Source organism: Cavia porcellus, unplaced genomic scaffold (genome assembly GCF_034190915.1).
Source record: "Cavia porcellus strain 051 isolate PalLab524CR breed Dunkin Hartley unplaced genomic scaffold, mCavPor4.1 scaffold_11, whole genome shotgun sequence".
Taxonomy (NCBI): Eukaryota; Metazoa; Chordata; class Mammalia; order Rodentia; family Caviidae; genus Cavia; species Cavia porcellus.
Window position 1 is genome coordinate 73,858,454 of NW_026947494.1, and position 21,723 is coordinate 73,880,176.

At 44.4% G+C, this 21,723-nt stretch overlaps 1 protein-coding gene across 3 annotated transcripts in view; it reads right to left on the reverse strand.

The window, feature by feature from the left end:
• Nucleotides 1-3,566: 3,566 nt before the first annotated feature.
• Nucleotides 3,567-21,723, reverse strand: part of Lyn (LYN proto-oncogene, Src family tyrosine kinase) — a 112,179-nt gene continuing 94,022 nt past the window's right edge. For all 3 annotated transcript variants that reach the window (XM_063258485.1, XM_063258484.1, XM_063258486.1), the window contains 3 exons: nt 13,379-13,532; nt 10,967-11,098; nt 3,567-4,858 (listed from right to left, as the gene is read on the reverse strand). In XM_063258485.1, coding sequence (XP_063114555.1) covers nt 4,656-4,858; nt 10,967-11,098; nt 13,379-13,532 — 489 coding nt within the window. In that variant the 3' untranslated portion in view covers nt 3,567-4,655. The remainder of the gene's footprint in view (nt 4,859-10,966; nt 11,099-13,378; nt 13,533-21,723) is intronic.

Genomic DNA, 21,723 nt, shown 5'->3' on the forward strand with positions numbered 1-21,723 from the left:
ATCTCCTGAGTCTCACAGGGTGGTTTGGGACCAGCAGTGTTGGCCGCTTCTTCAGGGTCCCTTGTTGTAGGGTGAGCCCAGGGGTCTCTTCTAATGAGCCTTTGGGTAATTCTGAGGCTGTGAGCTCACCCCAGTGTGGGTGCCTCATCCTTTGAGGCGTCCCTGTTCCCCTGCTCTGCTTTCTCCTGCGTAGACATTGGCGTATTGGTGCACCATCAGTTGTTCCAAACTGTGCTACACTCCTGTGTAGACTAATGTCCATGTGATGAGGGTCTCATTTTCTGTGTGAGCTTTTCAAACTCTGAGGAGACCCAGGACTGCACTGCTTAATTCTCTTGAGTCCCAGAGGTAATTTGTGGGTGACTAAAACTTCCAGCCTTCCCGATACTTAACTTGTTGTTCACCAGATCCTCCTGATAGAGTATTTGCAGAGATCATATTAATAATTGACTATTGTTTCAAAGAGAAGTGTAAATATTTTGTATCTTTTCTTTTTGCATTTTGCACATTGGCTAGTATCTTTTGAACAAACATCACCTGGATGTGCTGCGTTTGAATCCAATACGACACTGAGACTGAAAGTTCTTATATATTCTTCAAGATGAGGACACAGAGCTATGTGCCCTTTCCACAATCTGAAATCCAAAAGACTAGAAAAAACAAAGACTTTTAAAGAACTTACTCGGTGCAAAAACTGATCTGAACCTAACAAGAGACTATATTTATCTCACTTATATAGGAATATTTGGGTATCTTTCTGCAGAAATGTTTTACTTGACTAAGTTACTTCTTTGTGCTCACTGGGATTTTATTACTCAATATTCAACATATTCATTCCATTGATTTTTAAAAATTGAAATTTAAAGCATAGCAACTCTTATGAAGTAGATAAGGAATTAAGGAGTTATCATCCATACTCAGTGTTAGGCTAATTTTAAAAATCTACAGATAGTTTTCTTGGTTTGTGACATGACATTTACTTTTGGTGCTACTGTAGGTGGGGCCACTTTTGATGTTAGCAGTTAAGACTGCACATTAGCCAATTCAGATGGTTTCTAATGTCTCTCCAATGACCTACAGTTAAAGTCACAGTGATTATCCTTATCAATTCCACATTTTCAGGTAAATATTTAAGGTCACTTAAGATCATAGTGTGGACATTGTGGCATCCTTCTGACATTGTTTGCACTCTTACCTGAAGTATTTAACAGATTCACAAGAATGCAGGAAATTAAATTGGAAGGCTTCCTATACAAGCATCAAGTTAGAACTTTTTGATATAAATATGGATCCATTTTAATACATCTTAATGAAATAGAGCAAAAGTGTTCTTGAAATTTTTATTTAAAAGTGCAGTCCCTACAAATTTTCTTGAAAAGTGTGAGTGGTAACTTAGTTCATACAACTTTGTGTCTTCAAATCCAAAAAAAATTATGTATGGAGATTTCTTGTCATGTCTCATGAACTCTGATAGAGGTGTTTTGTAAATATTACCCTTTCCCAGACAGAGCACCCAGCTACCACAAATGTATTTCATTAGTTTTCTGTCCCAAAGAAACAACAGGAATCAGAGACAATCTATTCTTTCTGTGGCTTTAAATACACCTCCTCTTTCAGCGACGAAATACTGATAGCATTTTCCAGATATGATGGCAGGGTCGTTGTGTGAATCAGGACTAATTTTCATAAAGTGCCAAACCACAAAAGAGGACCCTTAGCAAATGGTGGGTGTAAAGACATCTTCATTGTTTATAATCGTCATTTCCATCAGCACAAATAGCAAGGCTCACTTTTACTTCATCCGAAAACTTCAGTAAAAAGGTAGAGACTGCCTTTTAGCAGGCAGAAAGAAAAAATGCAGGAAGACACTAACAGGGCGGGTAGGAGCTGTGTCTCACCTGAGAAGTGCTTTTAGTTGACAAGGCAGGGCACATTCATGAACTGGCTGGGGAACCTGGCAGTTAAAATGAAAAGAGCTGGGGAGCCGAGCCACAGGGCAAGCATTCCGTTTATTCAGTTGAACAAAAGCTGGTGTTGCAGCACTGAGAATTTTATAGCAGCTCCAGCACCTGGATGTCGTAGAGGAAAGTAAGGGAAGGGTACAGTGAAAGCGGCCACCACCAGCGGGACTGGGAATAAGTTTATAATTGCTTCAGTGCTCTTCCTCCCCCCACTGGGTAAAGGGCGGATCCTCCTATTATCATTTGGTTCGCGCTCAGGACAGCGCTGTCTGCTCTCCTGCTCAGCACTGCTTCTAGAGCAGGGCTTGGGCAGCACACTCTTCTGCTGCTGAGGAGGAGAGCAGTGGAGGACAGGACCCGACGGGGGGGAAAAGTCAACTGGAATATGGAATAAGGAAGCCGAACTGAGACAAGCAAACAGAGGAAAGAGAGAAGCAAAAACATGTTAGTTTCCTGCAGAATTCTTTTTGTCCCAAGGAATCTCTATGCTTCCTCTCCATGTAACATGTGGGGCTCTCAAATGAAATGTGAACGGGGAGGTGTGGGCAGGCAATTTACCACTGTGAATTAAGTATCCAGATATGCAGATGTTATATGATGATTATATTCTATGTTTGTGACTATGGTAATGGTGAACTGAGAATTTCACAATACTTCAGAAAAGATATTTAAAAAATCGCACAGGAGCCAGGCTTGATGGCTCACGCCTGTAATCCCAGCACTCAGGAGGCTGAGGCAGAAGGATCGTTGCCAGTTCCAGACCAGCTTGGGCTACAAAGTGAGCTCAAGGCCAGCCTGAACTGCAGAGCAAGACCTTGTCTCAAAAAGACAAAAAAAAAAAAAAAAAAAAAAAAAAAAAAAAAAACCCACGGGAAAATGAGAGATTAAATTTAGGGAAAGTGAAGGGCTGGAGATTTAGCTCAGCGGCATGAGCACCTACCTTGCAAGTGTGCGGTTGTGAGTTCGATCCCTGGTACAAATAAAAATGAAAAAGACAAAAAAAAAAATTTAGGGAAAGTGGATTATGTGATCCCTTTTCTTAGGCAACTGAAACCTAAACAAAACATAAAAAATAAAATTTTGTGCCTACAAAATCTTTCTTCAAAAATAAATCCTATCTAGCTGGGCATGATAGTGCACACCGTAATCCCAGCACTTGGGAGGCCAAGGCAGGAGAATCACCGTGAGTTCAAGATCAGCCTGAGCTACATAGTGAGTTCAAGGCTACATAGCAAGACATTGCCTCAAAAGCAAAAATGCCTATCTGGCCCCCACCGAGCAACCTTCAGGAATCCAAGCTGTTACTTCCTTGGCTCTCCAGCCTGAATCACTCAAAGGCTGGAGGAAGAACCTCACAGGTTGATGCCATTTAGCTAAATGGAATTGCTTCTCATCCCTTCCTGCCAGCTGGTACTTTTTCCACATTGCTGATAGCTGGAAATGTTAAACACAAGAAGAAAAGCTGGGGTCGTTATTGGGCCACATATATTAAAATAAAATAAAAAATAAAGTTATTAGGCATATACACCACAGCAAGCACGAAATGACCGACACAGCAGTTTCCACTCAAACTTTACAGTACAAAAACCCAGCCAGCGAAACCTCTCAGCTCTCATCACAGCAGCTCAAGGAGCTGCCTGACTTTATTTTCTTCATATCCTTGGGTATAAATAGTCTCACACAGATCTCATACAATTTAGAAAAGATTGTTGAATCACAAAAATAGCCCAAAATATGGCATTTTTACTCTAGAGTGTAGCTAAAATTAATATCTGATTCTTAAAATAATGTTCAAACCACTGGAAGCGAAAAGAAAATGCTTGTTTTAGAAAAAGGCCTGAAAGGCTCTGCAGAGATTAGAATCTTCTTGTTCTTCCACATGACACTGTCAAAAAACAAAGTGAATAATCTCGGAATTACAAAGGTTAGGCAGTTAAAAATACTCCACTGAGGCCGAGGGGTTCCTGGCTCTTCAGTCCCTGGGAGGTGAGGGCCGCACCCTCAGGGGTCAGGCTCCCCTTCCTGTGCCACAAGCCATGCTCCCACAGGGCCACATGTGTCAGTCTGGCTGTCGCCTGAGCAGTGAAACTAATCAGAGCGTGTTGAGGGTCTTAGATTGTGAGAGGTGGGAAACAGCACCCCTAAAACAGAAACACTGGAATCTGGGAGAGGCAATTTTAAGACGCTGATCTCACCTGTAAAATCGAACAGGTTGGGTTAGTAATCTTTCAAAGTAAGTCAAAGCATAGAGAAAATGCAGTGTCATGCTACGTATCTGGTTATCTTTTTTTTTTTTTTTTTTTTTTTTTTGCTTTATAAATGAGTTAAATTCCATTATCATAGATTTGATGCAACAGACTCTGGGTCTTTGGGTCAAACTTCCGGGTGTGAACACTGGGCCAGGCCGGGAGCACAGCTGGAGAGAATGTTTTCCTCTGTAGAGGTTGCATTCGATGTTGGTCGCACAAAGCCAGATGATCAGATGAGGTGCAATCCAGGCTCATTCCAGTGGCCGTAAGTCTAGGAGAACGGAGGACTTTCCTGGGGCCAGGTTGCTCTTCCTGAGAAATGGAGCCTCTACTTTGGGGAGCCGGAGGTGCTGGGTTAGCACATGAGGTAACTGGAGCTCCAGGGACGGCCACTCTTCTCCGCTAGCCAGGCAAGCGTCTCCGGAGGATGGAGAGTCCGCCGGTGCTAGGGCTGCTGCTGGTACTGCCCCTCCGTGGCCGTGTAGAAGTCGTCCAGGACGCTCTGTAGGTAATCAAACGTCGGCCTCTCCTCTGCCTTTTCCTTCCAGCACATTTTCATGATGTCATAGAGCTCCTCTGGGCAGTTCTCCATGCGGGGCATCCGGTAGCCCTGGGACAGAGCGGTCATTACGTCCGCATTGGTTCTCCCTAAGGCCAGAAAAACCAAAGCAAACAATAAGCAAACAAACAATAAAACCATGCCATTTGGGAACCTGACCAGAGGGGAACCACTGTGCTACTCACACCCCGCAGCTATGGTGGAGAGAGCTTTCTCAGGGGTCCGATATGGGTTAAAATATGTGCTCCCCAAATTCACAGGTTGAAGTGCTGACCTCCAGTCCCTCAGGGTGACTATATTTGGAAATAAAGCCTTAAAAAATATAATTAAGTTAAAATGTGGTCATGGGGGTGGGGCCCTAATTCAGTATGTTTTGTGTCATAGAAGAAGAGATTAAGACAGACTTGCACAGACCACGTGACGTCCCAGGGAAGACACTGTATCGCAGGACCTCTAGTTGTTAAAGGGGAAGATTCACATAAACTTTGTAATCATTCCTTGTTCCTTGAGAGCCGTTCACCTGGTGAATTCATTTTCCTCAAGTTTACTTCTGGAGCACCATTTACAAATATTTGTGTAATAGAAATCCTCTACATGGCAGATTTTGTTTGATCTTTATTGCCTGCAGTTAGAAAGCAGGTTTGCAGTCCTTTCTATATTGGAAGTTTTGGTTTCCATAAAATGATGTGGCTTTAGTATTGATGATTCTTTTTGTTTGTTTTGTTTTTTGTATCAGGGATGGAACTCATGACTTTGCGCTTGCCAGGCAGGCACTTTCGCCACTGAGCTATATCCTCGGCCCTGCTCTGATTCTTGTAATCAGACTCACCTGAATAAATTTCAGAAGCACTGTTTTTACCCCTGCATGGGCCTTGAGTGAAGTCCTGGGCCCTAGTGGGGTAACACAGTAGCAACTGGACCTGTCAACCCGGTTGGGAATGTTTTTCACTTTCTTTCTGGAGAGCCCACAGTGGTGTAAAATGTCAGAATATGCCCACAGAAGACAGAGCTTTCCAGGGTCTCCCTGCCTCACTGCAGATGTTTTAGATTTTGTTTAAATTCTCGAGAAAACTCTCAGAAATTCGAATGAAAGCTAGGTATGCTCTATCCTGCCTGGAGAACTTGATTTGATCAGTGGAGTCAGAAAAAAATAATCTGAGGTTTGTTTTCTTGTGCAACGAGTGCAGAAAGTAGAGCCGTTAAATAAGTTGTAAGAGAAGAAAGAAAAAGTTGGGAGGCAGGCCTTGATGAGACCCTGGGATGACACGTGACAGCTGGTGCTTGTGCTGCAGTGCGGTTAAACACCCCTGGCTGGGGATCTGCTACAAGCACTGCCATGTCCTGTCCTTCATCCTTTCAACATGGACTCGGGATGATCACCGTGGGTCACGAGACAGCACTAGGCTCTGAGAGACGCAGGGATGATTAAGATAGAATGTTATTCACAGAGGTCACCTCCTTCACCAAAGGGAGGTGGTGGGGACACGATGTGGAATCTGGAGCAACAATCAGCAGAAAGAGTAAGTTGTAAAGGATTATAGGGAAGAGGGGAATATGGTGCATTGTGGTTAGAAAAGGAGCTGAGGTTGGTGACAGGAGACCAGCAGCTACCCAGACCTCAACAGTCTTTGGAGTCACAGAGTTCCTGTGCGTGTTTCTAGAGAGAGACAGAGAGAGAGACAAAGAGAGAGAGACAGAGAGAGACAGAGACACAGAGACAGAGACAGACACAGACACAGAGAGACACAGAGAGAGAGAGACAGAGAGAGAGAGAGAGAGAGAGAGAGAGAGAGAGAGGCAGAGAGACAGAAAGACAAAGGGAATGAGTATCAGCTACCCTGAGACCACAGTCTCCCACCCAAAAATATTCTTTTCAAAAGAGCAAACTATTTCTTTTCCCCTGAGCACTGCTGGTTGAGGTAGAGGTGTGCAGAAGGAGGAATTTCTGATCTGGGTTTATACATAGCATTAAGATCCTGGATCTCCTTGGTAGGAAACAGCCAGAAAAGACAAATGCTTCAGGAACCTTGTTACTATTAAACCTCCTTTTTCTTTATAAAAACCAACCACAAGGACTCAAATTTTTCCTTAATAAAGTTCATATAGAAATAGAATCACAGTTTTTGTTTTAAGACAGTGAAATGAAATTCTTTTATCTCCTTTCTTCTTAAACTCACCCTAAATCAAAACAATCAAACCAAACAAGAACAAGAAACAGAAACTTAAACTTCCCTTTTGGTGAAACTGGCAGCTATCTGGCAGCCAGACACAGAAGTGGTTTGAGTTGAGGGAGGGTGTAACTTGTCTACAGTGAGGGGCGATCCCTGAAGACTCCCCTTGTGTGGCCAGCACCCCTCACAGGCAGAGAAAGCCGGGCTTGTAGACAGGATGGTACCCAGGGCCTGCTTGGCAGTGCCCAGGTGAGCACCAGAGAAATGGTGATGGGGTGACTGTGCCCTTCTCCACAGTGGACTTGAGTACCATCATCACAGGAGGACAGTAGTGACAGAGGACTGGGTTGTTAAGAGAGAGCGATGGCTTCCTCCTGGGAGGTTCTTACTCTTCAGGACGGAGCCCTCCCCGGAAGGGAGGTTGTATTACAGAGCGAGGCCGTTTGTCTCTTCTGTGTGAGCCGACTTGCCCTTCTGCTTTCTGCCACAATACAATGAAGCAGCACAAGTCTCACACCAGAAAGTGAGCGCATGCTCCTGTCATGGTCTTGGACTCCGAGAATGAAGAGCCTAAAGAACCCCTTTTCCTTTCAAAGTTATCCAGCCTCAGCTCTTCTCTTATAGCAGCAGAAAGCATACTGAAACAAGCTCACTGGAGAAACTCCATGCTGAGAAACACCAGGTCCAGTGGGTGGGAGCGAAGTCAGAACAGAAGCCTGGGAGGAAGGGTAAAGGCTCAGCGTGACGAAGTGAGTCACTGTCTGGGAAAACAGAAACAGCAAGACCCTGTGATGCAGGCCACCTGTAGGAAAGGCCAGATACAAAGGGCGGAAACTGCCTGATGCTACTTTTAGGAAGTAATTGGGGTAGAAATTAGTAAGAGTGGGTATCTACGTATGGTGTGGGAGCTGCATAACTGAAGGACGGGGGTGGGTCCTTATTATATCCCTTGCATTTTGGACCACGTGATCATATTCTTATTTAACAAGAAAAATGCAAACCTTGTACTGTATTAAAGATTTTATAGTACACTATGTAGACCAATGAGCTGTAAATACTAGAAGAAACAACCAAAAGTCCTGAGATTGGTTTTCTGTGAGAGTTTCAAGAGTGCCAGCCCTGGGCGTCCCTTGCCTTAGAAGCTTTTTGGCACTGCCTAGCTTCTTAATGTATGTGCATTACTTGGTAAAAATAATGCTGCTTAATAAAGATGTCATTATGAAAAATTTATTATCAAGCAATTATTATCAGCAATTTATCGAGAAGAAAATTAATATAACTTATTAATCTTGATTGTCAATTTGACTGGATCAAGAGACCCCCTGGAGATTTCTACAGCGCAGTGCCTGCTGGGTCATGGGCACTGCTTTGGGAATTGTACCTGAGCCCTGGCCTTTTCTCCTCAAGCTCTCTTTCCCTGCTCACTTTGCTTCCTCGGTGCCGTCAGGCAGGCAGCTCTCTTTGGCCACAGCTGACTTCTGTCGCTGAGTAGGGGCTGAAATTCTGTGATTTTGGAGTCAAAATACATCCCTCCTCCTTTAAACTGCAGGTGTCAGGTATTTTGAGCAATGGAAGGTTACTCAGTACAACTGATTATTTCTCTGCCCAAGGCTAATAGGTAGTATTTTAGTAAATTACCCTTTTAAATCTTTTTTCTTTTACAAATATGTGTCCAGCTCATATTGTAGCTTTACTATTTCTTTTGTTTTTCCTTCTCTTTTCTTTAATTCCCTTTTTATTTTGCAAAACTAGGCACATGGCTTCTAAAGCACTTTTAAGGCGGACCTTGACATATCCAGTGCTTTGCTGGGCAAAGAGAATCTTCTCTGTAGGCAGTTTCATGCATGATGGGAAATGGCATGTTTTGGTAATGTTTAGCAATTTCTACAAGTCCTCTGATATACAAGTAAGCAAACAGATTCTGCTCAGCATTCCTAAGGCTCTCCTGATTATTGATACTTTCACAATTATTGACACAGAGCTCCCAAAGGGCTTCCCCACCCACATCCTTTAAAAAGCACAAAGCCAGTTGGGGAACAGAACCAGCCATGGTTTGTGGTGAGTCTGACTACACACTTTTTAAAAATGACTCATCATTTTCCAATGGTTCTTTCATTATTCAAATGATTTTTCACCCCAAATATCCCCAAATCCTGGGCACTGTGACTGGGTAAGGGACAGACATAAGAGACAGACACAAGAGGTATACAAATCTCTGTGAGAAGCTTTTCTGCCACCAGCCAGAAGCCCAGCCACCTCTCCTGAGTCACTGGAGCCTTGGTGGAACAGACACATAGCACATCGCACATGGACACGACCTTTTTGTGTGAGGTCGCGTCTTTATCCATTACCAGATTATACCTATCATCTAAATAGATCCTAATTTTCTCCCTGCAGAGGGATAAATACAAACATAGATGTAAGCACATACAGAGACACTGCTGGAGAGGTAGCTCAGTGGCAGGGTGCTTATCCAGCAGGCCTGGGGCCCTGGGTTCCATCCCCAGCACAGAGAGCGAGCAAGAGAGAGGATATCAGATATCAGGATATCAGATAGAGGTGATCCGAAGCGCTGTCCTATTTGCAGTAGTGTTAATCCATTAACTTTAGCACTCAGCACAGGAAGCAGTCAGGATAAGAAGCACCAGTGTGAGAGATCTCCTGAGACCATTGGCCCACTGTGCAGCCACCACCCGAGACCTCTGCTCTCAGTTGGCCCCCACCCCAGCCTCACTGGGCCACCCCCACACAGCAGGGAGAATGGCAGGAGCACACCAGTCACAGCGCTGTGCCCTCAGAAAGCCTCTCTGGCTCCACCTTGTGCTAAGTGAGGTGGGAAGCTCTCGTGTGGCCCTTAACTCTTTGGGCCACTATGACACCCAAGCCAATGGCTTCCATCACTGCTCTGTCCCCTCCCTTTCTCCTCCATGGGCTGTAACTTGAGATTAAATGACCCAGACAAGTCATCCATTCATCCATCGAATACTCACTGAGGCCCTCACCACACTGGTCTCTCAGTCCTGTTGCCTCACCTCATCACGTGGCCGATCCCCTATGTGACAACCCAGAAAGCCACAGGTGTCCCTCCTTTATCTCCTTGAGTTCTGGCTAAATCCAGGACCGCTCCATAAAGCCAGCGGCTCCCTCCCCCTTACTTCCACAGGTAGTTGTTGACTGCTTCACATGTTCTCCAGGCAGCCCCAGCACCTGCAGACTGGATATCTATTTGATAGCCACCAGCCTCTGCCCACAGAACGTTAGCTCCCAAGGGCGGAAGGACAGGCTGGTGTGTCTTTAGTCCTTTAAGAGCACCTGACATGCGAGACAGTTATTCAATGAAGTGGTGATTTAAATATTAAAGATAGAATTGTAAATTCATCTTACACACAGTTTTTTTAGAAATCAAATAGTAATGAGAAAGCACAGGACTTGGAAGAATTCCTCTTTGAACCAGGACAGCATGCACCCAGGAGGAGCTGGCACATGCTGGGTTGGGTTCTGAGGCTTTGGATGTTAGGAAGCTGAAGCTGCTGACCAAGGTCTCCACTGACACCAGCAAGACAAGACCAGAAGATCATTCACTGATAACAAAGACAGTTATTTCCTGAGGAGGGAGAGATTCCACAGCGCCTGCACCAAACCCTCTGGTCCGACACTAAGCAGAAGGCACCGGAAGCCCTGATTTCCGCCTCTCCTTCCTCGTGCCCTGGGACGTCCCTTTGGGGAGCACCTGTGTGTTGCTCCAGCTTCATCTCGGCACCCACAGCAGGATCAAGCACACTCTCGGCCCTGAGGCCCAGAAGTGGCGGAATGAATGAGGGAAGGAGAAGAGTGCACTCAATAAAACAGGTGGCGGCAAAGTAGCTGAGCATACTGTAACAGGATTTCCACCGAGGGCAGTGCAAATCAAGTTCTGGTAGGAAGTGTTCATTCTTTAACTTTGGAGAGAGGAGGCTTTTTAAAATTGCCTTCTACAAGTTGATGTTTATGTCACATACATCGCCTGAGTGGAAACATAAGCAATACCTGGATAGGGAATCTTCCCATAGGTGACAATTTCATACAGGAGAATTCCAAAGGACCACACGTCGGACTTGATGGTGAAACATCCGAAGTTGATTGCTTCCGGAGCGGTCCACTTAATAGGGAACTTGGCACCTGAGGAAGAAGATGCGTGATTCTTACTTGGGCTTCTCAACTGAAACAAAAATTCTTATGAATGTGGGATGCTTTGCTGCTTCGATTGAAATAACTTAAAATATTTTTTCATTTTGAATGCATAACACACAGGACCAAATGGAGACAGCACAAATATTATACTAAAATATTTCCTTCCTTCTTCTACTTCCCTTCTGCCCTCTTTGGAAGCAAAGTTTCTTGTGTAATCTCCATCCCAGGGCAGGAAGTATTCTAACCAGGCAACTTTAAACATGAAAGCACATGGTATGGAATATAAAGGAATTCATTATTCTTGGTGTATATGTTTGTCCCCCAGCACCAGCCTCTAAAGCATAGCTCTTCAGCGTTCAGATTTTCTTTAGAACCAGGCATGGTGCACTCTGTGGTTCAAGTTATTTCGGATGCTGAGGCAGGAGGATCACTTGAGCCTAGAGGTTTAAGGCTAACTTGGGCAACATAGGGAGACCCCACGTCAAAAGAAAAACATGCCCAATTTTGCTCTAATGAACCCATTGTATATTGACATGGGACATAAATGCCTTTTATCCCTCATTGACTGACTGATGTTGGGGATTGAACCTAGGGCTTCACACAGGCTAAGCATACACTTCCTTCTGTGCTACACCCTCGGCTGGGTTAGGAATGTTTTTGTAATGTGAATGCCTTTGTGGATACACATCTCTAAGCTGTACCAACAGGAATGTCAATGCTACTCCAAAGGATAATTTCCCACGTTTTCATCTGCTAGGACAAAGCATGCTAAAGTTTTAAGACTGAGGAGAATGAACATCCTTGAATGGGACATTGGTGAAATAATGTTCCAGGAGTGGCCAGCGAGCTTGAAAGACTCCCAGGCCAGCCTTGTTGACCTGGCATAATGTGGGGAGCCCTCTTGAGGAACGCAGGGGCTCAGGGACAGACTATCACAATGGCACCCTAAAAGGCTTGGGCTTTCTACCCACCACTTAAAAGACTACGTTTATTATGTTGTTGCTTGAGAATTTTTTGTTGTGTCTGACCAAAATTGGAGTAATAGTAACCCAGAGAGCTGGTGGAGTCTCTGTTGTGTGCTGGGGACTGTCACACATTGCTGCACCAGTCCCCCACCCCACGGCCAGGGGATGCAGGGTGGACAGTGCCGGGGCTGGGAGACTGGGTACTCTGGGCCTAGGTCTGAATCTTGGCTCTGCCATTTCCTTCTTGGTGTGATCCTGGCAAATGTCTCCTGTCTTTGGGCCTTTTCAGTGCTTTTAACTGTCCAGTGGAGAAACATGTGACCCTCTCCAAGCTGCAGTGGGGTCAAGTAGGTCGGACCATGTGTGGCACAGCACAACACCAGCGAAAGGCAGGCATTGTGATGGAGGGGCTGAGGGAAGCCAGGGCGTGGCACACTGTGTGACCTGGAGCACGCGCCTTCTGCACTGTGCCACGCTGTCCCGAAAGCCCTCACAGTGAACTGAGCCCCAGATCTTTTTTAACTTCTTGTTTTGAGACGAGGTCTCTTTAATTCACCTAGTGGCCTAGGCTGGGCCCACAGGATTCTCCTTTCTCAGTCTCCCAGGACCCGGGGATTACAGGAGTGTGCCACTGTCCTCAGCACTCTGCACACTTTTGTTCACGTGTACAGTATGGAATGTGGGCAAATAAAGGTATGTATTTTTGTGACATTGTGTTTAAGTCTCTGTGTAGGAGACTGTGCAGAATATACAGCACAGAGCATAGCATGCAAATACTTTACAGTTAAGGAAACTGCACACATTTCATCATTTGAGTGAAAAACTCTATGTAATGCAAGTAAAGAATCTTGAGCTTGTCAAATCTATTTTTGTTTTTCTTTGCTTAACTTAAATACAAGTAATGGTATTTATGAAGCTATAAAAGAATCACCTGGCATTCATCAAAAAAGTACTTTTTAAAAAATTGCTATAAAAGAACCATTAACAGACATTTGCGGTACATTTTGAATATTGTACCGAATAACTTTTTAAAATGCCCTCACAGAGTGCAGGGGGCATGCTTGCAGTGGCAGTTATTTAAGGGGATAAGGCAGGAGGACTGTAAGTTTGAGGCCAGGCCACCTGGAGACTTAGTGAAACCTTGTCTCAAAAAATGAATAGGCCACAGATACCCTCCAGGATGAGACCCTGAGTTCAAACCCAGTACTGAAAAGTGTAATTGCTTTATTAAAAACATACAAGAATGAAATGAACTGAGGTGATAGCAGAGTGCTTGGAAATGGTTACAAGGACTAGAACACACCTTCCCGTGCTGTGTATTCGTTGTCTTCGATTACTCTAGCGAGGCCAAAATCTGCAATCTTGCACATGAGTGACTCCGAGACCAGGACGTTAGCCGCTCGCAGGTCGCGGTGAATGTAGTTCTTCCGCTCTATGTAGGCCATGCCCTCTGCAATCTGAAATCAGAGACAGACTCTGGCTGGATTCGTGTGGGCTGTACAAGGGCTCCATGAAGGAAAACCGAAACGACCTGACCAACCAAGCAATGTTGTGTTCCTGAAAGCCGGAGTTCTTCATCTTATTCTGATCATAAAGGAAAGAACCAACGGGGAGAGCAGAAAGGAGAAAAGAAAGAAGGCAAAAGTCTGGATGGATATAATCTATATACATGTTATATATATGATAGAGAACTATGCTACTAATCTGTTAGTTCGAAAAGAACAGTTTATGCTTCCATTGTTTGAACATTTTTCATACCTACATCTTATATGAACAACTACTTTGAAGATAACAATACACTATATTAATCAGTGTTAATCTCTTATTATTTTGTTTTGAAATTCTGTATCTTGTTTTAAGTTTTGATTTTTTTAAAAACATCTCCACTGTAGAGTACTCCTTTCTAAAATAAATTGTCCCTACCCCAGAAAAAAGTCCAATCATAGCAATTCTCTTTTTTATTCTTTTTAAAGTGTCTAAACATTTTACTAAGATTTGGCAAATCCTTTAAAAACCCTATTAAACTTTCATGTTGAGAAAACACATGCTATGGTCTGGGAATGCATCTGTTCCCAAATTCTTATGTTCAAATAAGATCCTCAATGCAACGTAACAGGATGTGAAGCTGTTGAAAGATGATTAGATCAGGGTGGTGAGATTCATGCTCCAGAGAGCTGCCTGGTCCTCCCACCAGGCGAGGACATAGCAGATAAGATGCTTTCCTCTCTCTGTCTCTGTCTCTGTCTCTGTCACTGTCTCTCTCTCTCTCTCTCTCTCTCTCTCTTCTTTCCTTCTTCCTCCTTGGTTATTTTTTTTTGAGACAGGGTCTCACCATATAGTCAGTCAGGCCAGCCTCAAACTCGATCTGTCTGCCTCAGGCTCCAAGTGCTGGGATTATAGGCATGTGTCACCACGCCTGACTGAGAAGATTGTTTTTGTCAATCAGAATGAGTCCTCACCAGATGCTGAATCTACTCATACCTTATCTTACCCTAAAACTATGAGGAAAAAAAAGGCCTGATTAAGCCATCCAGTGTAGGATTGTCTCAGTTACTCTTCTCTCATTGTTGAGACAAAATACCTGACACCCAAAATGAAGGAAGGAAAGATTTTATTTAGCTTACAGTTTTTTGGAGGTTACTCAGCTGGCTCCAAGGCAGGGTGGTGTTGCTAAAGGGCAGCCATTCATGGCAACCACAAGTAACTAGAGTGAAAAGGGCAAAAAAGGCAAGAAGGGGAAAACCACACCTCCTCCCCTACCCTAAACAGTATGCAAGCTACCCACCCTGGGGGCGGGGCGCAGCACTCACACACCACCAATCCCAGTGCGAGGCAATGAACCAATCACAAGTGCTAGACTCAGCCCTCTCCACGGCTGCATGAGGCTTTGGGGGGACATCCAGGCACAAACCATAACAAGGATACTCTGTTGGAGCAGCCTAATCAATAGAGCTGGAGAAAGTGACATGCTAATACGAACAAGCTAATCAGTCAAGAAAAAGTTGACTTTGGTCAACAGCATCCTCTCTGCCAGATTAATCAGCAGCCCTTGGAAATGGCCTTCTGGATTCTCTGTACTTGGCCCCTCCAGGATGGTCAGGAAGAGTCACCACAAAGCACAACAGCAGAAAACAACCAAAGATGTAAACAAAACAAAAACAGATGAGAAGAAACTACTACACGTGGTTAACAGAACATATGACATGGCCCCAAAATCAGGTTTTGAAGGAAGACTTTACTAAATTATGTTAAAAGATGAGGAAGTGGGGAGGGGAAAAGGGTGAGGAAGGACACGAGGGAGGGTAAAGAAAGGAAGGAAAAGTCACCAGCTATCTACATTAATCAGAAAAATCACTGTAATTAGAATTACTTCACAATACAAGTGAATGTTAAAATTTACTACAGTAAAAGACGCATTGTCATTAAATATTTCCCCTCACTTTGAATAGACTTATGTCATCTTTCTTGCCATGTGTTGACACAGGTCCTGAAGTTCTCTTTTGTGAGTGTCTTTACTAGGTGCGGTGGAAGCCTCAGTGAATGTTGCTGGAGAGGCTCCCTGACAGAAAAGCAGGCTCATGAAAGCATTACGGTGTAGTCACATCTTTTTCATTCTCTGGATCTTGCACTGTGCAATTTCTAGATCTCTGACCGTGAAAGTTTGAAGGTAGGGATTTTTCAGTGAGGCCTCATGGAATCAGATTCTGCCCTGAACTGCAAGTGGCTTAGCTCAGAAGACCTGATTCCCTGCCCGCCCCTCAGCAGTCTCCTTCACTGTCACACAGGGCAAGCCCTGGTTCTGGCCCCGCTGCTTAGCAAAGAACCAGATCTTTTTCCCCAGGTCTGTTTTTCTTTTCCTTCCAGGCCATTTCCTAACTTACCTTCTGCTCATTAACCTTCCCTCAGCTCCTCCTCCATAACCTCTTTCCACTCATCTTTAGACCATCAATTTGCATAAAAACCATTTGCAGTTTCTGGAAAGTATTTGGAGCAGCCTCTATAGGACGTCTGTCAAAGTGGGCAGTAGTGAAGGCTAGTGGAGGGCACAGCACTGGAACAAGACCCTGAGGCCCAGAGAGCAGGGTGCAGCACAGGAGGACAGGAGGACGGTAGGAACTTCTCGGCCAGCTAGCTCCACAGTGGGCGTCACTGAAATCCGTGATGCGGCAGCATGATTGATTGGGGTGGAGCTGGGGGATGGGCTGCTACCTGTTTGCATTTACATGCTGTGCCTCGACTTCAACTAGAAAGAGCCCGGAAAGCTGAGAAAGGTGGAGAGTGATGGTCAAGCTGAGCAGCTGTGAAGGAAGGAGGGTGGGCACGCACGCAAAGACAGCAGAACCTGGGCACTTTGGAGATGGCGAGATGCCTGACTACAATGGGCGGTGCCAGCCCCAAGGCAAGAGGAGGGGGAAGAGCTGGGCAGGAGTGGACACTGTCTGATCCTCTTTTTTGGACTCCTTGTTAGTTTCGACTTTCTGAGTTCCTAGTCTTTAGACACTCATCTGGTTAACAGTTCAATAATTACAAATAAACTGTCCTAGGACCTCAGAGGAGCTGGAATTGGCTGAGCGCACAATCCAGGCTTGAAACTGCAGTTGACAGTCGCCACCAGCAGGCGGCGCTGGCCGCTCCACCTCACAGCAGCAAATCACAGCTGTCCTGGTGCGCTGTGATGGAGCAAATTGCTCAGTTCATTCTGAGAACGCTCCAGGAAATTGTTGGCAAGGCCCTTCCTGCACCTGCTAGAATTTTACATTTACATACGTCTGAAGGGATTTTAAAAAATGATTCTATGAAATAACAAACTTGGAAGAAATCATTTATTTTGGTTTTCTTTTCCATGCTAGCGTGCTTTAAGGAACTTAGCTTCCAAATAATGATGATGATTTACCAGGACAAGACTTGAAACAATAGCATTAGCCAAGCTGAACAGATAGGTATGGGTAGGAAATCAAGGTTTCAGATGTGACTTGGTTTTAAGATAACAAATAACATAACTCTCCTGTCATATAAAATTAGTTCATCCTTTTCCTTGGATACATGTATTGTTGTTTCTTGGCTTTTTAAAATGAATTTTGGTGGTGGTGGTGGTGGTGGTGTACGTGTGTTCTGTATTTCCTTTGGCTAAAGTAACTCTGACTCAATTTCATAACACCAGGAAGAAATATGAGCCAATTTTGGGTAATCAAGTCTAAGATTAACTTTTCTTTTGCGGGTTACCTTCTTCCCTTGCTAGGATCACTTAGTATTCAGCATGGTGGAAAAATGTCACATAAATACCTCAAACTAAAGGTATTGTCTCTTGTCCCTGGGAGCCCTGTGAGAAGGAACCCCAAATCACTTTCTACTGTTCCAGTACCTCAGGAGGGTGACTTCTATAGAGGTTCCATGGAGCTGGTCAAGTCTAGTGGGAAAAGATCTGTTTGATTCATATTTTTTAATTTTTGCTGTGTTACGCTTACAAATATTGTACCATGAAAGTGATGCCAGGTAAATAGGAAGGTAGGCAGCTATTAATAATCACCATTTCTATCCCTAGTTGAATACTTATAGACCCTGATTTTATCCTGTATAACTAATTCATGTTTCATCTTAACACACCTACAAGGTAGATTTTACGTTTACTGTACATGCAACAGTATGCAAACGCAGCTTAGATAAATGCCAATGAGCTTAGGTAAATGAAAGACTCTGCCAAGAGCCACAGAGAGGAGACAGCACCAGGAATTACATCAGGTGCTGGACTCGGTCTTCACTCCAGAATGTCACTTTGTGAGGAAACGCAGCATAGACACATAACCAGGTAGACGGCCAGATACTCCTGGGACCCAAATGTTTCATGGAGAAAATATTCTTTACTGAGAAGAAATTAAAAAAAGACTTCTGGGTTTCCCACCCAGAATGGTGTTTAGTGTTCAGAAATGGTACCACGACTCCCAGTCTGTGTTCAGGACCACTTGCTTTGGGTTTGCCCTGCCTAAAGTGGTGTTTCTCAACCTTTCCCATCTCTTCCCCTTCCTTCCTTCCTTCCTTTTTCTTGTCCAAAATGAAAACAGGTAAAAATTAATCAAGGAAAGTCATTTCTTCCAGATAGTCCTATATGTCATGAAAAGGCAGCAGTTGTCACATACTTTGGAAGTTTGATAGGGTCAAAAGGAAACTATTTTTCTGCCATAGGTTAGTGCCATGGCTCGGAAGGGGGTTTAATTTCTCTTCTGTGCATTTTGCAGTTGAATTAAATGTTAACTTTTAGGCCACTATTTTTTTTTTTAAAATTCTGACTGTGTGCTCAAATTGTATATGGAAATTTTATACATTATTCACTATATGCTCCACCCTCACTAATTAAATTTGAATCTAAGAAATGGGGCCTCCCAGGGGATCTTAAAGCTTAAGCTGAGAACCCCTGTAAGCCCGTGAAACAGGAAGTATGGTCCTTTATCAGCACAGTAAATTTGAGAAGCATGGGAGTAGCACATATGCTTGTGATTTAGGTTATTTCAGTCTTCAAAGTTCTAGAAAGATTGGAACAAAACCTTGGTTTCAGTGTGTTGCCTACAATTGCATACGTGGACTGTTGTTCTCAATGCAACTCAGTTTAAGGAGAGTTAGCAAGTCATGTGTGGTTGTCCTAAAGAGCCCAGCCAAGAAGGGGCCGTCACAAGGGAGGCCCAGTGAGGGAAGATGAGAAGTGACACAGGCACTCAGAACACCACAGCGGAATTTGTGCTATGACCATGACTCCGAATCCAGGGTCAGGATCCAACACATTTCCTTCTGTAGTGTGGCTCTGGGGTTAGAGGCAATCCCTGAGAATTTGCAAATCTCGTTCAATCTTTTGGTCCTAAATCTGAAAACTCTTTTTCATCATGGCCCACGCCAGTAACACCAATGCCTGCTGGTTCACAGACATCCGAAAACCCCAACTTTTGAAGCCAGCTGCTAAGGCTGAGGAAGTCATTCAAAATGTCTCTTTTCTTCCTGTGCTAATGTCTAACGCTGCCTCAGACTGCTATGTGTAAAGCTGCTGGAAATGTGGACTAAAAAGCATCCCTGTGACAGGCTGCAGTGAGAACCATTAAATGGAGGAAGCCAGTGTTCGTGGGGTTTCTATGGGCTTCAGTGCAACTGATTTCATTGAAATATGCTTGTAGTTTTGTGTTCCTCAGCTCAACGAGCACACTACGCATGTTTTTAGTTCCTCTTTCTGTATCAGTGAAAACAGAAGAAGATGCCATTTGCTCCCTTTGATGATTCTATTTACTTCTATTTTGAAAAAGGGGTTACTGAGTAAAGTGACCCAGGGAGGTACTGGATAGCCATGCTGCGAGTGCATGACTACAGAGGCAGAGGATGTAGGACGGCCCGGCTGAGCGAGCTGCTGCCCTGGGAGGGGGACAGAATGACGAATAAGACAGAGAGCAGTGGTCCACACAGGCCAGCAGCACCCAGTACCCCGTGAAAGCTCGGGGCGTAGGGGAGATCCCATTAATGACGTTTCCTTGTTGACAAATAAACTTTCAGTTAGAAACTCGTGAGTCCTGCAGAGTTCTTTCCACTGCATGTGGGAAGGAAATGAGTGACCCATGGGTCCCCCTCTTCCTCCACCACCAGACAACCAAACACATGCATTTCCACAACCAGAGGGCTAGAAATGCACACAGGGCCAGAGGCAGGGAAGGGAAGGTCTCCTGACCACACACACATGTGAAACGGGAAGTGTGATACTCTTTACAGTCGTGTGACACCTAAAAAGCTGTGGACCACAGACTCAGGCAGCTACGGCCTCACCAGGCAGTGTAACTTTCTCTTTAGGTCCTGGGGATTGAACCAAGAACATCTGCACTGAGTTGCAGCCCTGGCTTTTGTAAATTTTTATTTTGAGACAGGGTCTTGCTAAATTGCCAAATTGCCCATATTGGGCTTGAATTTGGCACAGGGTCTTTTTTTTTTTTTTTTAATTGGTATTGGGGATCAAACTCATGACCACATGCTTGCGAGGTAGGCGCTTATGCCGCTGAGCTAAATCCCCAGCCCTTGGGCTTGAATTTGGGATTCTACTGTTTCAGTCTCCCAGAGTGCTGGGATTACAGGTGAGACAGTGTAATTTTTTTTTTTTTTTTTTTTTTTTTTTTTTTTTTTTTTTGCATTGGGGATCGAACTCACAATCTCGCACTTGCCAGGAAGATGCTTATGCCGCTGAGCTAAATTCCTGGCCTGAGACAGTGTGATCTTACAGGACCATGGTTTTATCTGCAGCTGAACAGTGACACAAACCTTTATCATTTGTTGCATGACTGCATGTGGTTTCTCACACAGAACAGTCCTCAGAGCGCGACACTTTTATCCCCTCTACTCACTGTTTTCTAACACACGCACACACACACATGCACGTGTGCATACGTGCACATATGTACTGTGGGTAAGGTGGGGGAAAGAATACAAATTCTAGAGTCCTGTTCACCTGCACTTTTTTTACCCTATGAGGACAGAGATTTAAATCAGACCAAAGTATGTGGAAGCATTTTAGTGGACTGTACTCTTTTAGATCCCTTATTCATTAATGACATTTACATAGAAAGCCCCTGTTCCCAAGCAGCCTCAGCAGCCCTATGCAGCCCCTGAAGGCAACGCAGGCTCCTCCATCCTAAGGACCTTGAGCTTCACCTCATTAACATGTTCCCTGGAAGGCTGCCTGGGTCGTGTGCTGGGGTCCACTTTATAGTTCTGCTTGGGCCTGGGCCCTGGTAAGGCATGATGGGCTTCTTTTATTTGGAATTCAACTCTACAGGGAAATTTATTGAATAAACCAAAGAGGAGCTCAAATAATTCCCCTTGCAAGTGGTTTACTTGCTAGTAATGAGCCCAAGCCATTCTCTTTTCTGCTTTTCTCAAACACCCTGTGAAGAGTCTCTCAGGCCCCTCCTCCAGACCACCTGGTTCCAGCAAAGTACCTCCTCTTGCATGTGATGGGGCTCCAAGCCAAGCCGCCAGCCACCTTGTCTTGCATGTGTTCAGTGGACTCTTCACACACCCTACCTGGTTACTGCCACCCGGAGGCTGTGTGACGCTGTGGATGACCTGGCTCTGGAAGTCTTTTAAGGGCTCTTGCGTTTGTCCTAATTACTGTGGCCTTTCTGAGAAACTGGCAAATAACAGGCTATCTAGCTCGGTGAACTAACTTGCTTTCCTTCCTTCTTTCTCTCCTTTTCCTGTCTTTCCCACTTTAATGAGAAGCACTCATATTAAAAAGGAATCAAAAGACCCTTACTGAGGGGTTGAATGTGATCTCTCAAGCAAAGCTAAAATCTACCCCAGGAAATTCCAGCCTAAATGAGAAACTGGAACTGAAAACAGAACTTGTCTTAGAATCAGTTGCTGGAAAACATTTGCTATCTAAATAGTGAGAGAAATTAAACAAGAAACCTGCCAAAAAGCAGGAGAGAATAAAACTCTGGTTTCTGTGTTCTCTCACCTATTCTCACAGGCTTTGTCTGCCTCACTGTCTAGACTCGTTTTTGCTTCCTGTGCTAGAGAAAAAGAACTCAAACTATGCTCGAAACCCCTCGAAAGCTTTTGAGATAATGAGTTGGAAGTGAAAAACGGGTGACAATGGAGGAAACCCCCTGTAGCTTGTCTGACGGA